The sequence below is a fragment of the Cetorhinus maximus genome, chromosome 13, assembly GCF_964194155.1.
Source record: "Cetorhinus maximus chromosome 13, sCetMax3.hap1.1, whole genome shotgun sequence".
In the NCBI taxonomy this organism is placed as follows: Eukaryota; Metazoa; Chordata; class Chondrichthyes; order Lamniformes; family Cetorhinidae; genus Cetorhinus; species Cetorhinus maximus.
In genome coordinates this window covers 76,030,127-76,043,970 of record NC_135891.1, presented here as the reverse complement: position 1 = coordinate 76,043,970, position 13,844 = coordinate 76,030,127, and the positions used below count along the sequence as shown (strand labels likewise).

At 44.5% G+C, this 13,844-nt stretch overlaps 1 protein-coding gene across 1 annotated transcript in view; it reads left to right on the top strand.

Annotated features, from left to right (window-relative positions):
• tmem38a (transmembrane protein 38A) overlaps positions 1-13,304 on the top strand; it is a 45,806-nt gene extending 32,502 nt beyond the window's left edge. The window contains exons 3-6 of the mRNA XM_078555590.1: positions 2,172-2,356; positions 2,699-2,786; positions 3,406-3,523; positions 12,063-13,304. Of these exons, the coding sequence (XP_078411716.1) occupies positions 2,172-2,356; positions 2,699-2,786; positions 3,406-3,523; positions 12,063-12,293 (622 nt within the window). The 3' untranslated portion in view covers positions 12,294-13,304. The remainder of the gene's footprint in view (positions 1-2,171; positions 2,357-2,698; positions 2,787-3,405; positions 3,524-12,062) is intronic.
• Positions 13,305-13,844: the final 540 nt, after the last annotated feature.

Here is a 13,844-nt window from a genome sequence, read left to right as displayed (position 1 = left end):
TTCTCTCTCCCCCACCGCCCCCCCCCACCTTAAACCAGCTTATATTTCACCCCTCTCCTAACTATGCTTCAGTTCTGCCGAAGGGCCATGAAGGCTCGAAACATTAACTGATTTCTTCTCCACCGATGCTGCCAGACCTGCTGAGTTTTTCCAGGTAATTCTGTTTTTGTTTAGGATGGAAGGAGGCTTGTGTGGAGCATAAACACTGGCATAGACCTGTTGGGCTGAATGGCCTGTTTCTGTGCTGTAAAATTCTAAGTAATCTATGAAATGTGGGAAAGCATAATGTATTCATTAGATTTTCTATTATTGCATAATTACAAGTTATATCAATGGATTTAAAAGAATCTGATCACAACATTCACTGTCTTCGCTCATTGTCAAATAAAGCAGCTTAACATTGTATTAAGCTTCAACTTACCAAGTGTTTCTTTGATCCACCTTTAGAGAAATTGGAGAAGTACATGTGCAAAAGATAGATGTGTGTTTAGGTCACAAGGAGGTACTATTGTTACACTCCAACTCCTGTGATTACACTGTTGTGCAAGTAAATATAGGGTAGTGTGAGTCAATTCCTATAATAGGAAGATGCTTAGAGGTGTGGTTGATTTCTCTTTCCAAATTCAAAATGCTGAGGCTTATGATTGTGTTGTCAATGCAACAAAAAACAGAGACTGGAATCTGGACTTTCTGGATTCGTATTGCTCATTGACACACCACACACTACACAGAATCATTGTATGGTTACAGCACAGAAGGAGCCCATTTCATCCATTGTGTCCACGGCTGCGCTCTGCAAATCAACTAGTGCCAATTCCCTGTCTTTTCCCAATAGCCCTGCAAATCTTTTCTCTGAATCAATTGAATCTGCCTCCACAATACTCTCAAGCAGTGCATTCTAGCTCTTAATGAATCAGTTAATTAACTAAATGAAATGGAGCATAAACATAACTGTTTACATATATACATATGAACATACGAATTAGGAGCAATAGGCTATATATATTAATTAATTATATATTAATATATATTACACATGCAGTTACACTAGTTTACAAATTAATATTTATTACATGTTAGCTTAGGATGACCAGAAAATTGTGTACTTCAGGACCACACAGAAAAAAAGCCTGTTTTGTTTAACTGCAGGACCTGTCACAGAATCTATATTTGTATGTGGAGAGATTGTATCTTTTATCTAAACTAAAACGCTAATTTATTCTGGGAAGGACAATAGAATGCCTCACACTCCCAACTGTTCTCTAACTCTTAACTTTAGACCCATTTGTGCAAATAATCTTACAACACAGGTCATTCAGCCCATCGTGCTTGTGCCAGCTCTTTGAAAAAGCTATCCAATTAGTATCACTCCCCTGCTCTTTCCCCACAGTCCTGAAATGTTTGACTTTTCAAGTATACATCCAATTCTCTTTTGAAAGTTACAATTGAATTTGTTTCCGCCAGCCTATCAGGTAGGTCACAACAATTTGCTTCCTAAAAAAAATTCTCCTCATGCCACTCCCCCAGTTCTTTTACCAACTAACTTTAATCTGTGTCCTCTGGACACTGACCATCTTGCCAGTGGAAACAGTTTCTCCTTATTTACTCGATCAAAGTCCTTCAGAATTTCTAACACCTCTATTAAATCGTCCATTAACCTTCTCTAAGGAGAACAATTGTACAGTAATTTGAGAGATGAATCTTACAATTCAGCTAAAACAATTTTCAGTTGCATTCTACACTTTCTTTCATTTTCAGTGGCTATGATGTGTAAACACAATGGATTTGTACTAATGACAGTCATGGCTTACCAAGATCTGGGAAAAGCAAAAGAGAATTGCAAAACAATTGAAATTTTTAGTGATGGCAATTTTTGTAAACCCTTACCTTTTGGATTTTTTCCCCTCTATTTTAAGCTTCCTCCACTTAGATCATCTCAGTCGCTTAATGAATTTCAGAACCCAGCAGAGGCATTACGCAGCTTGAAACTGTGCCTACTGTTCCAGGGCACTGTGGGCGAAAGAAATCTTCAAAGTAAATCACATTAAAAACGTATTTGATGACACTTATGTTGGTTTTATATAGCACCCATTAAATAAGTTTTAGTTGCTAATAATGAAAGTATATGAACATTCGTTACTGACTCAAATAAACCCATGATTTCAACTTAGGTACCTAATCTTTTACTGCCCGCTGAACCTTTTCTACAAATGTGTGGCCTTCATGCCTGTGAAGTTGGTGCTTACTGCTATGAAAGAGGTGGTGCGGGTCCGCAAAATTAGTATGGGTGTTGTCCATGCACACCACGCCTACCACCATGGATGGATCATCATGGCTTTGGTTGGATGGGCCAAAGGTAAGTCACCTTTTATCTATTAATTTTTGATTTGTTACACTAGGTATTACAGTGCTAAATGTTCATTTTGTGTTAACCAGTCCTGCCCTTACTGTGCGAGTAATTGGAAATCTCGTGAGAGCTACCTATCTTCCAGCTGCCTTCTCCTCAAGCAAAATTTATTTCTTTGCAGTTGAACCTGAAATGGGTTTTGGTATTGGTTTCAAAGAATGTAAAAATTTGTGATATGGAAAATTGCAATCTGTATAGAGATAAAGCTAGCTATACAGTCAAGGCAGGAAAAAACCCAGATCTTCTTGGACCACTAACTGGTGGTGGTCATTGTTATTTTGTTTCCCACAGGTGCTGGAGTTGCATTGATCTCCAACTTTGAGCAGCTAATTCGTGGAGTCTGGAAGCCAGAAACAAATGAATTTCTCAACATGTCCTTGTAAGTGAAAATAGCAGCACACAGGGGATAAAATTCATCCTGGGCAGTAGCGCAAATGAGCTAAAGGGAACTGACAGCCTGTTTTGCAACCTGCCCAATTTTGGGAAAGAATATGAAAAGGAATATAAAATGGGCTGTCGATTCATAGAAGCCTGCTTCATTCTGCCACTCAAAACTACTTTCCCTTCCGCCTTCCCCCAGTTATTTCTAGGGTGGAGGAATTAATGTTTGAATCTTTGATGACAGTGACATATGCAGGTTCAGTCTTGTTCTTCAGGTCTCAGCCATGCTGATGTGGAAAGGTGGGAGGGATGGGAGCGGTGGTGGAGGGGTTTAGTGGGGGTCGGGGTGTTGGTGGTGAAAAGGACACTAAGCAGAAACTAGGTTCTCCCCACAAGGGAACAGAAGAGTCATGAACAGCATTGCTGATGATTTGAAGTCACAAACCTTCTGGTGGAACCTGAAAGCAGACAATCTATTGTCGTTTTCAGCTATTAAAATGATTTAGACATGGAAATTAAGAGCGCAAAAAATCTCTCAAAATATTCACTAAAATGAAATTGTAAATATTGCACAGATGGTGAAGCTAACTGTACAATTTTATTATGACTTCTCGCAGCCCGACAAAAGCTAGTTTGGTTGGAGCAGTTATCTTCACCCTACAGCAGGCTCGCTGGCTTCCCATATCCAAACACAACATCGTCTTCCTATTCACTATCTTCATGGTTGTTACAAAGGTAAATACATCTTTTCAATTCACTAAAATAAAAATAGGATTCAGGAATGCGTCGTGCCAAGCCTTGCCTTGGTAAGTGGGGAATGCCCTTCCAACCTAAAAGTTCATGAGAGGTTGAAATATTGAAAGTCAATGTTGATTGTTATTCAAAACTTCTAATCTTTGTTTTGGTGTTTTTAAATGTTGTCTATTAGGACATGGTTTTTAAAAAATTCATTCATGGGATGTGAGAGCTGCTGTCAAAGCCAACATTTATTACCCACTCCGAATTGCCCCTGACAAGTTGCCGGTGAGCTGCCTTCTTAACTGCTATAGTCCGTGTGGTGTAGGTTTATCTAAAGTGCTAGTAGGTAGGGAATTCCAGGACTTTGCCCAACAACAGCATAGGAATGGCGATATATTTCGAAGTCAGGATGGTGTGTGGCTTGGAGGGGAATTTGCAGGTGGTGGTACTCCCAGTAACCTGCTGCCCTTGTCCTGCTAGGTGGTAGAGGTTGCAGCTTCGGAAGTGCTGTTGAAGAAGTCTTGTTGAGTTGCTGCAATGCAACTTGTAGATGGTACACATTGCACCCACTGTATGTCAGTGGTGGAGAGAGTGAATGTTTAAAATGGTAGATGGGGTGCCAAACAAGTGGACTGCTTTGTCCTGGATGGTGTTGAGCTTCTTGAGTGTTACTGGAGCTACACTCAGCCAGGCAAGTGGAGAATATTCCATCACACTTCTGACTTGTGCCTTGTAGATGGTGGACAGCCTTTGGGGAGTCAGGAGGTGAGTTACTCACTGCACAGTTCACAGCCTCTCGTCGCAACAGTATTTATGTACCTGGTCCATTTAAGTTTCTGGTCAATGGTAACCCTCAGGATGTTGATGTTGGGGGATCCATCAATGGTCACGCCTTTGAATATCAACAGGAGATGTTTAGACTCCCTTTTGTTGGAAATGGTCATTGCTTGGCACTTGTGTAGCGCGAATGTTAGTTGCCACTTATTAACCCAAACTTGAATGTTGTCCAGGTCTTGCTTCATTATCTGAGGAGTTACAAATGGGACTGAGCATTGTGTAATTGTTAGTGAACATCCCCACTTCAGGCTTTATGATGGAGGGAAGGTGATTAATGGAGCAGCTAAAGGTGTTTGGGCCTATTACACTGTCCTGAGGAATTCTAGCAGTGTTATCTGGGAGCTGCAACAACCACCACCTTCCTAAGTATGACTGCAGCAAGTGGAGAGTGTTTTCCATTTACCTCAATTTTACTCGTGCTCCTTAGTCCACACTTAGTCGAGTTGCTTTCTTGATGTCAAGGGCAATCACTCTCACCTCACCTATGGTTTTTTTCACTTTATTACTAGCGGATGCACTCCTAGTAATAATATGAAGCAAAGGAAGGGATAGAGGTTGCAGGGATGTTCCAATCCATCTTGAATTGTATGAATACAGGGCCTGGTCATACTTAATGCTGTCCTTTAGAGTGAGCAACCATTAAGGCTTTGGACAGCAAAAATTCAGACTAAGCACAATGCAAAAGATACCAATGGAACATAGCACTTAGAATGCCAAAGACAAAAGACTGTCAGTAGTACCAACCCATGCTATCACTGACTGACCAAAAAAAGAAAAACTTGCATTTATATAATACCTTTTATGACCTCAGGATGTTCCAAAGGGTTTTACAACCAATTAAATTCTTCTTGAAATGTAGTCTTTAAATGTAGGAAGCACGACAGCCATTGAGCATAGCAAGGTCACACAAACAGCAAAGTGATCATGTTCAGATAATCTGTCCACATCACCACTGCACTGCAGACATTCTAATCCCCATACCATTAAGATTTTTAGAGATATCAATCCTTACTACCATTGTGATTCTACCAGTTATACTGACACATTCCACTGTTCTACTGATTGATTTAACTATCCTTAATGCTACTGTAATACTAATTCATAATGCTACGGCTATGCCACTAATTTGGTGATTGTGTATCCTGTTGCTTATCTGATGGGGATAACACATTTTTGAATATAATTTAGAGAAGAGGTGGTTTTTATGTAAGACTTGGATTGTTGATGAAAAAGGGTATTCTCATTAAATGCAACCCTTCAGGTTCTTTATGCCTCCTATGGAACTGCAACTGATTCCTCATTTTAAAATAAAAGAACTCTTTCAAACAGTTTATAAGTCAATGTTAGTAATAACACATGTTAAAATATATCCAGAGACAACTAAATTAAACTGAGCTTTTCACCATATATATATACATATTACATAGAAATAAAGAGTTGTACATCCAAGTTTGCAGATGACGCTAAGAGGGCACAGTAAATGCTGTAGATGGGAGCAGGAAGTTAGAAAAAAATGAGGCTGGAATTTTCAAGCCCCATTGGCATTGGGCATCATGGCGGGCAGGGGGACTTCTGGTAAGAAGGTCAAAAATCGATTTTATGCCGTCACGAAACCAGTTTGCGATTGTCTGCTTCACCGTTAATAACAGGTCACGCTTCCCGCCACCGCACGTCGGGAAGGTCATTTTAATTTATTTACATCTATTTATAAGCCCTGCTCATTGGAATCATCACCCCACGTCAAATTTACCACCCTTGGCATGCTTCACGACTGCCTTTAAAAGATGTGCACTTGGCGACCTGAACTTCAAGAGGAACTTGGAGGTAAGATATCAAGAAAGAGGCACCACGCATTCACGTGGGGTGCAAGGCAGCAGAGATAGACTGAAGGAAATATTCAAGCACATGCTGGGGGCGTGGGGAGCAAGGCAGCACAGACAGACTGAAGGAAACACGCAAGCACATGCCTGGGCGGCGGGGGGAGGGGAGGTGATGGAAGCAGCCCCGCACTTGGAAAAGCTTGTCAAAAATGAGCATTCTTTTGCAGCTGAGGCTGTTCAGCTGTAGCTCCATTGACATGCTTAGAGTTGGGCCTCTGAAGCTTTTTGCCCATTCAAGCAATGCAAAAGCATGAAAATGCCACCAAATGCTCAAGAAATTTTCACCCCTTAGGCAGGAAATGTAAATTAATGTGCATTTCAGGGGGCAGCAGAACAATTGGTTGACTGGGCAAGTTGTACAATCCCCTTGTAAAAAGGTGGCCATTGTGCAATCACTGGTGGCGGCACTCACAGCCCTTTGCAATGTGTTTATTAAGGTTTGGACCAGTATCCATTATGGCTCAAGCTAATAGCGTAGCCTTGCAGTGCAGGTTAGGAGAATGCCTGCACCTGAGTTGAGAGCACAGCATTCAGTCCATAGCCGAAGCTGCCACCAATCGGAGGTGGGTGGGGTTTTGGACAGCCAATGAGCGCACTACACCTGGAATATTGTGTGCAGTTTTGGCCTTATCTGAGGAGGGATGTTCTTGCTATAAGAGGGAGTGCAGCGAATGTTTACCAGACTGATTCCTGGGATGGCGGAACTGACATTTGAGGAGAGATTGAGTTGGTTAGGATTATATTCGCTGGAGTTCAGAAGAATGAGGGGGGATCTCATAGAAACCTATAAAATCCTAACAGGTCTAGACAGGGTAGATGCAGGAAGGGTGTTCCCGATGGTGGGGGAGTCCAGAACCAGGGGTCACAGTCTGCGAATACGGGGTAGACCATTTAGGACTGAGATGAGGAGAAATTTCTTCACCCAGAGAGCGGTGAGCCTGTGGAATTCACAAACACAGAAAGTAGCTGAAGCCAAAACATTGTATGTTTTCAAGAAGGAGTTAGATATAGTTCTTGGGGCGAAAGGGATCAAAGGCTATGGGGAGAAAGCAGGAGCAGGGTATTGAGTTGGATGATCAGCCATTGTCATAATGAATGGCAGAGCAGGCTCAAAGGGCCAAATGGCCTACTCCTGCTCCTATTTTCTATGTTTCTATGGCCATCCAAGTAGTGTCCAGCACTCTCCTGCATGCATGAAGGGGCCTTTAGACTTAACCAAGAGAGGTTCTTAGGATGTATATGCTAACCCACATGTTTCTCTCTTTGATCCTGCAGGAGGAGAACATCATGAAGCCTGATGATTTAGCGGTTTGCCTCATGGCTTACAGGGACCAGAGAAGAAGGAGTGGCGGAGGCACCTGGCTCGACAAAGGAATGAGCACCTCCATCAAGATGAAGGTGCGGCAGGGCCTCCTGTGCACGCAGTTGAAGATCCACAACAAGCTGTCACTTGGAGGCACCTAGCTAGACAGCGCCTGTCATTCGTGCAGATGACTGAGAACCAGTGTTGGCAAAGACTGGTCAGTCACATATGCCACCTGCTGTAGGATCTTGCGCCACAGGGACATGGAGGGCATCCACCGCCTGTGGCCGTGAATGTGACTGCGGCGCTCAATTCTTACGTCAGTGGCTCCTTCCAGGGCTCCACTGGTGACCTGTGTGGGATTTTGCAAGCCTCCACGCACAAGTGTATCCAGGAAGTCATGGATGCCATCTTCGTGAAGGCACAGAATTTTGTGCATTTCGCCCGGGATCAGGAAAGCCAGGAAACAAGAGCACTGGGATTTGCGCAGATCTCTGGTTTTCCACAGGTGCAGGATGCCATCGACTCCACTCATGTAGTGTTTAGATCTCCATGGCAAAATGCAGTCAACTATGTCAACTGCAGGACTTCCACTCTCTGAACGTTCAGCTGGTGTGCGACCACCACAAATGTATCCTACAGGTCTCCGCACGATTCCCAGGGAGCATCCACGATTCTTACATCCTTCATAGGTCTCAGATCCCTGACATCTTCCATGGTCCAGAGAAGCTGCAGGGTCGGCTCCTTGGGGACAAGGGCTACCTGTAGAGGACATGGTGGATGATGCTGGTGCGGCAACCGCAGACTGCTGCAGAACAACAGAACAAGGCTCATGCCGCGACCTGGACTTTGGTGGACCAAATGATAGGCATCTTGAAAATGAGGTTCTGGTGCCTCGACAGGTTTAGTGGAGCCCTGTAGTACAGGCCCCAGAGGGTGTCGCGCATCATTGTCGCTTGCTGCGCGTTCCACAACTTGGCGCTGCAATGGGGGGAAGACCTGGCTGAGGAGATGGGGGAGCTGCACGTATCCTCTGATGAGGAGGACGTTGAGGGGGATGATGATAGTGAGGCCCTCAAAGGTGAGGATGCCCACGATAAGGCCATCGCACTGGTCAGATGAGGCAGGTGCGTTTGGAAGGCCTTCATCCTCTCTCCCTCTACTCTTTCCTCTGCAGGCCCCACAGAATGCCTTCCTGGCTCCAATTCCCCAGGCAATGGAGGATGATGATGATGATGATGATGATAAAACAGAAGGCTTCTTGAGGCAGGCAGAAGATTGGAAGGCCTTCATAGCTGCAAAATTCGTGGAGGATGATGACCAGATGCAGTGAGGACAGTCCTGACATCCTCACCTTGCATCTGTGAACGTTTCACTCCTGTCTGGCTGATGGCAGGGTACATACCCTCAGTACTCAGGCTCATGTCATAGAGACGCAGTGGAGGTCCTAATAGTCACTAGATTCCAGGAGGATGATGATGACATGCAGTGAGGACACTCCATAGATCTTTACATTGCCTCTGTGAATGTCTGACTCCTGTCGGGCTGAGGGCAGCTCACTTGCACTTTTGTGATCAGGGTCATATCATGGAGATGCAGCTGTAAAACTTTAAATTCACCTAATTCTTTGTCAGCCTTCAGCACCTGACCCCTTCAGGAGCACAGCGTCATCAGTCACAGGTGCTGAGGAGATGGGAGGGCCAGCCCCACCTCAAAGGTGCTGGGAGCGCTCAGAGAGAATAATGGAAATCTCTGATGCCTGCCCACGACATTCTAGGAGCAATGACAAGCAGCATCGAGGTGCAGGCATCAATAATGTGCCAAGTGAGTGTCAAGCCAGACCACCACTTTAGTCTGAAGTGGAACTGCATGGAAAAGAGGCCCTGGACTGAGACACCTGCCTTTATCTTCTGCAGGAACCAAGGTTTCACATCTGAGTGACACAAACACTGCTTATCATAACAAAGAGCCATAGGTAAGGAGACATTCTTGGGAGTTTATTTACAATAGTGAATATTATGTACAAGTGATTAACACCCGTGCCCAGGCTGTGTCAGCTGTGGCTCAGTTCATAGCACCCTCGCCTTTGAGTCAGAAGGTTGTGGGTTCATGTCCCACTGCCGGAAACCAAGAACTGTGAATGTACTCGAATGAGTTACATGCGATCTGTTGATAACTCGAGTTACATCTTCTTAATCTTCCTAACCTTGCCATTATGTCTTGGTGCTCCCCGACATCCACAGTGGAGGTGGAGGCAGCCTGCTGACTGCTGTGCCCTGTCTGTGATGACCTTAATGGGCGTCCTCTGGAGGGCCAAGACCTGGAGGGCCCCGGCCTGCTTGGGTCACAGGAGGGGATTTGGATGCGTCGGACACTCCCGGAGTCACCTGGGTGGATGGCCTGGGGTGTGCACCAGCTGATGCTCCTCCCTATGGGTGCCCGAGTGCCCCAGGTTGACTCTTTGACCAGAAGGGGAAGCTGGAGTGAGATCGAGCTGCCCTGCAGCCCTCTCACGTTGACACTGCTGGAGGCCAACTATGGCATCAGCGATGGAGTTCAGCCAGCGCAGCAGTGCAGGACAGGTGTCCTGGATCAAGGTCTCCATGGCGGCCGCCATCCTACAAGTTTTGACCTCAGTGCGGTGGCGTGTCAGACTGAAGGCGGACAATTGTGCCTTGCAATCTGAGGAGTGCAGCGGACATCCCTCCCTAATGTTCCCGAGCTTGCCTTTGCAGCTCCAGCAACTGAGGTATGACCGAGTCCAGAGGCTCCTCATCTGACTTGGATTCAGCAGATTTCTGGCCTCCAGCAGTCCTTTGAGTGCTGGAAACCTGGGAAGTCCTTGCTGCTGCCTGCTGTGGATCAGACAGGGTGATATGCCCACCAGATTGTGACCCCAAGGATACTCTAGAACTTGGTCCCACCCAGGTGTGTGCTCTGTGCTGGTGGAGGGTGTGGGTGAGGGTGTGGGTGGAGGGTGTGGGTGAACGCTGTGAATGTGCTTCAATCGAGGTGTCATCAGATTCTTCTTCCGAGATGTCTTCGAGGCTTGAGTCAAGGACCAGGCTCATGGGCCCCCTCAGCTGCCTCCCAGATGTGCCTGTGAAAACAAGGAGAGATAATTCGTGCATGGCAGGGGATTGTGGAACAGGGGAACTGACTCACAGCATGGTTGTCTGATGGATGTTGCACTGCTGGATCCTCATTTGGTTAAGCACTGCCGACCTTACTGTAAGCACAGGAATGGTCCAGATCGGGCAGCTGAATGACTCTCTTTCAAAGTCTGTTAGGACCTTGATGTCAGGCATTCCTCAACCAGTCTACGACTTCTCCCTTTTGTTGTGTGCCAGCTTGTCCTGCATGAAGACTGTTGGAAAGAGTGTAAGCAGGACGCCTGCCAGGCCAGATAAAAAGGATGCCTGGCATGTGTGGGAGGTGAGTAGTGCCATGAACGTGATGAGGACACAATCCGCAGGGCAGATGAAGGTGTGTGTGAGAGAGTGAATGATAATTTCCCTTGAACTGACAGTGAGTGAGATCCCTGTGGATGTGTGATGGGTTTGTGTGTGTGTGATTTGAGAGTGATAAGAGTGAATTGCCCTGCCGGAATGGAGATCATTCATCCTCTTTTGGCACGAGATGGCTGTCCTCTTTTGCAGGGGTTTGGTGATGACCACCTCTGCCATTGCTTCCCATGCTGGATTTGTCACCTTGCTTGCTGGTCTTCTCCCAGGGCGGGAGTAGAGGACTTTGCGGCAGACGTCCAATCCATCCTGTAGGTCTGAGGGAGGCGTCGGTAAATTTGGGGCCAGCATGTTTCCTCCCTTTGGCAGCTATGACTTTGCAGCAGCTTCAGATCACTTAGAGAATGCTAGCTCTGTGCAGGGTGCCCTTTAAATATGGTGACTGGGTTACTGAAGGCCTGAAGGCACGGCGGGTGAATCAGAGGCCGCCCCGCCAGCAATCCACTGTGTTTCCCAGGAATGCATTATTAATGAAGCCGGGAATGGGTCGATACAGCCAAAAAACCCGCCATTGCGGCCAGTGGGTGAAACATCCTTTTTCTTACCTGCTACCGCACTTAGTGCAAATCTGGGATGTTTCTGCCCATAGACATAGCAGATGGAGTTCAATATGGGGAAGTGCAAGGTAATCCACTTCAGCTTCAAGAATGACAATTCTGGTTTAGGAATCCAGGATAAGGGGGTGCATTCTAAACCATTTAGAACACAAAAGGCATTGAAAATCTGGAATTCTATCCTGAAAGGCTGTGGATGCTGGGTCAATCAAAAGATTTTTCTTAGCTAAGAGATATTGATCAAAGGCAGGTAAATGGAGTTGAGGTACAGATCAACCATGATCTAACTGAATAGTGGAACATGCTTGAGGGCCTAAATTATCTATTCCTGTTCTTCATTTAATTATAATTACAAATGACTAAAATAATGTCAGAAAAATTATGTTATAAGCAAATGAATGTCACTAGCTATTGACATTTTACATTCTGCCATTGTAGATATTCATGACAGCGACACACTCCCATGGGTCACCTTTCGCTCCAATTGAAGCCTTTATTTGCCCCATTGTCTTTGGGAATGCCTGCGGTATCTACGATGATCATGATCGTGTCTGTTCTCGTGACAATATGCAGAGCAGCACCCCTTGCAATCTGTCTCCATACACGGCCAAGACAAAGGAGGAACTTAATGAAGGGACAAGGAAGAAGAAATGCAAAAAGACTGAATAAGTGAAACACTCCCACCACAGTTATCAATGCGTGCTGAAAGTGCAATTTCTGGGACTTAATGTGATCTGGAAACTGTTACTATGAGGAAAATCGACATAATTGTACTCATACAGTCTACTAGGGTTTGCGTTTGAGCTTGTCTGTCTCATTAAATGGAAAGAAAAATGTGAACAAACAGTAGTTAGCCTATCCTTCCCAGAGATGTGTTTCCTAGTCTCAAGTTCCATCTAGAAAAGACAGACAGCATTAATATGGTAATGATGAATCAGTGTCTCTGAGAGGGCATTCGGGTATAGAATGTGAAGTAAATGGAAATATTCATCCAGATTCTTTTCTAAAATTGTTGGGATGTACTGTTGGAAGTATGTAAGGGGAAATGCCTTATTCACATCTAGCCAACACTGTACTAGATCAGAGAGAGCATTATTTTGTCACTGCAAAAGTGAACATAAATTCTATTTCCCAGCATTGTTACCTCATAGATCTTGGACTGAACAGCCAAAAAAATGAAAGTGCTATAATTACTAGCTAGTGCTGAAATGGAATGGTCTCTGCTGACAATTAGAGCACCTGCATCGTTTTTATTCTGGATTCACAGTGGAAACACAGTCACTAAAAGTGATTCCAGTTTTGACAGTGGAGCTGCGGCACGGTAGACAGAGGAATGCCATTTGTGCATTCGTTAACCCTTAGTCCATGAATATCTATGGTATAAAATGCTATAGCTGTATTTGTACCACAGATATTTGCTAGAAATGCCACACCAGGAAAATTCAGGGTAAAAGTAGGTCAATGTGCCTTTTTAAAAGAGAAACTCATTCTCCTTCTGTTATGGTCTCCTCACTCTTTACACACGCACACTACAACCTTTATCAGGTGAATGTAGAAAGTATTCCATTGTTGCCAAAAAATACAATGTAAGGAACTCTGTTATATTTGTGGTCTTCCAAATGAAAATGATGTAATATAATAAAGATTAAGTATAAGAGACTTTATGTCTATTGAAATGTATTGAATGCCTTTCATCTGCTATGTTTTCCACAACGATTACTGCTTATCAAACATTACGGCCAGGATTTTCATGCCTCCATCTGTTTCGGAATGGAAGAAGGAGGATTTAAAAATGGCAGGTGGGACACGCCTCTGAAATTCCCACCCTTGTTTTTAAGGCCCTTGGATAAGGGTGCAAGTGGTAAGCCTGAACTCAGCAATTGTGCCCTTGCCTATTCTATTGTGGAGGTGGGCATTTCAGACACCCCGCTTTTTTCATGGAATCGGGCCTGTTGTGGTAGGAGATGTGGTTCCGAGCACCACAGAGGAGTTGCAAGTTATATGTGTTTTTACTGCAGCGATTATAGGGCTCTGTCCTGCAAAGGTACATTGACTATTACATTGACTACCATTGTGTAAGTGTTGACATGCTTTACAGTGCTTTTTTCCAGTAGAGAAAGTGCTATAATGCATTCAAAACTTTAGAAAATCTGCTGGGAAACTCTCCCATCTAGTTAAGACTGAGTTTTGAAAAAAATGGCTGTTATTGAACATTAAAAA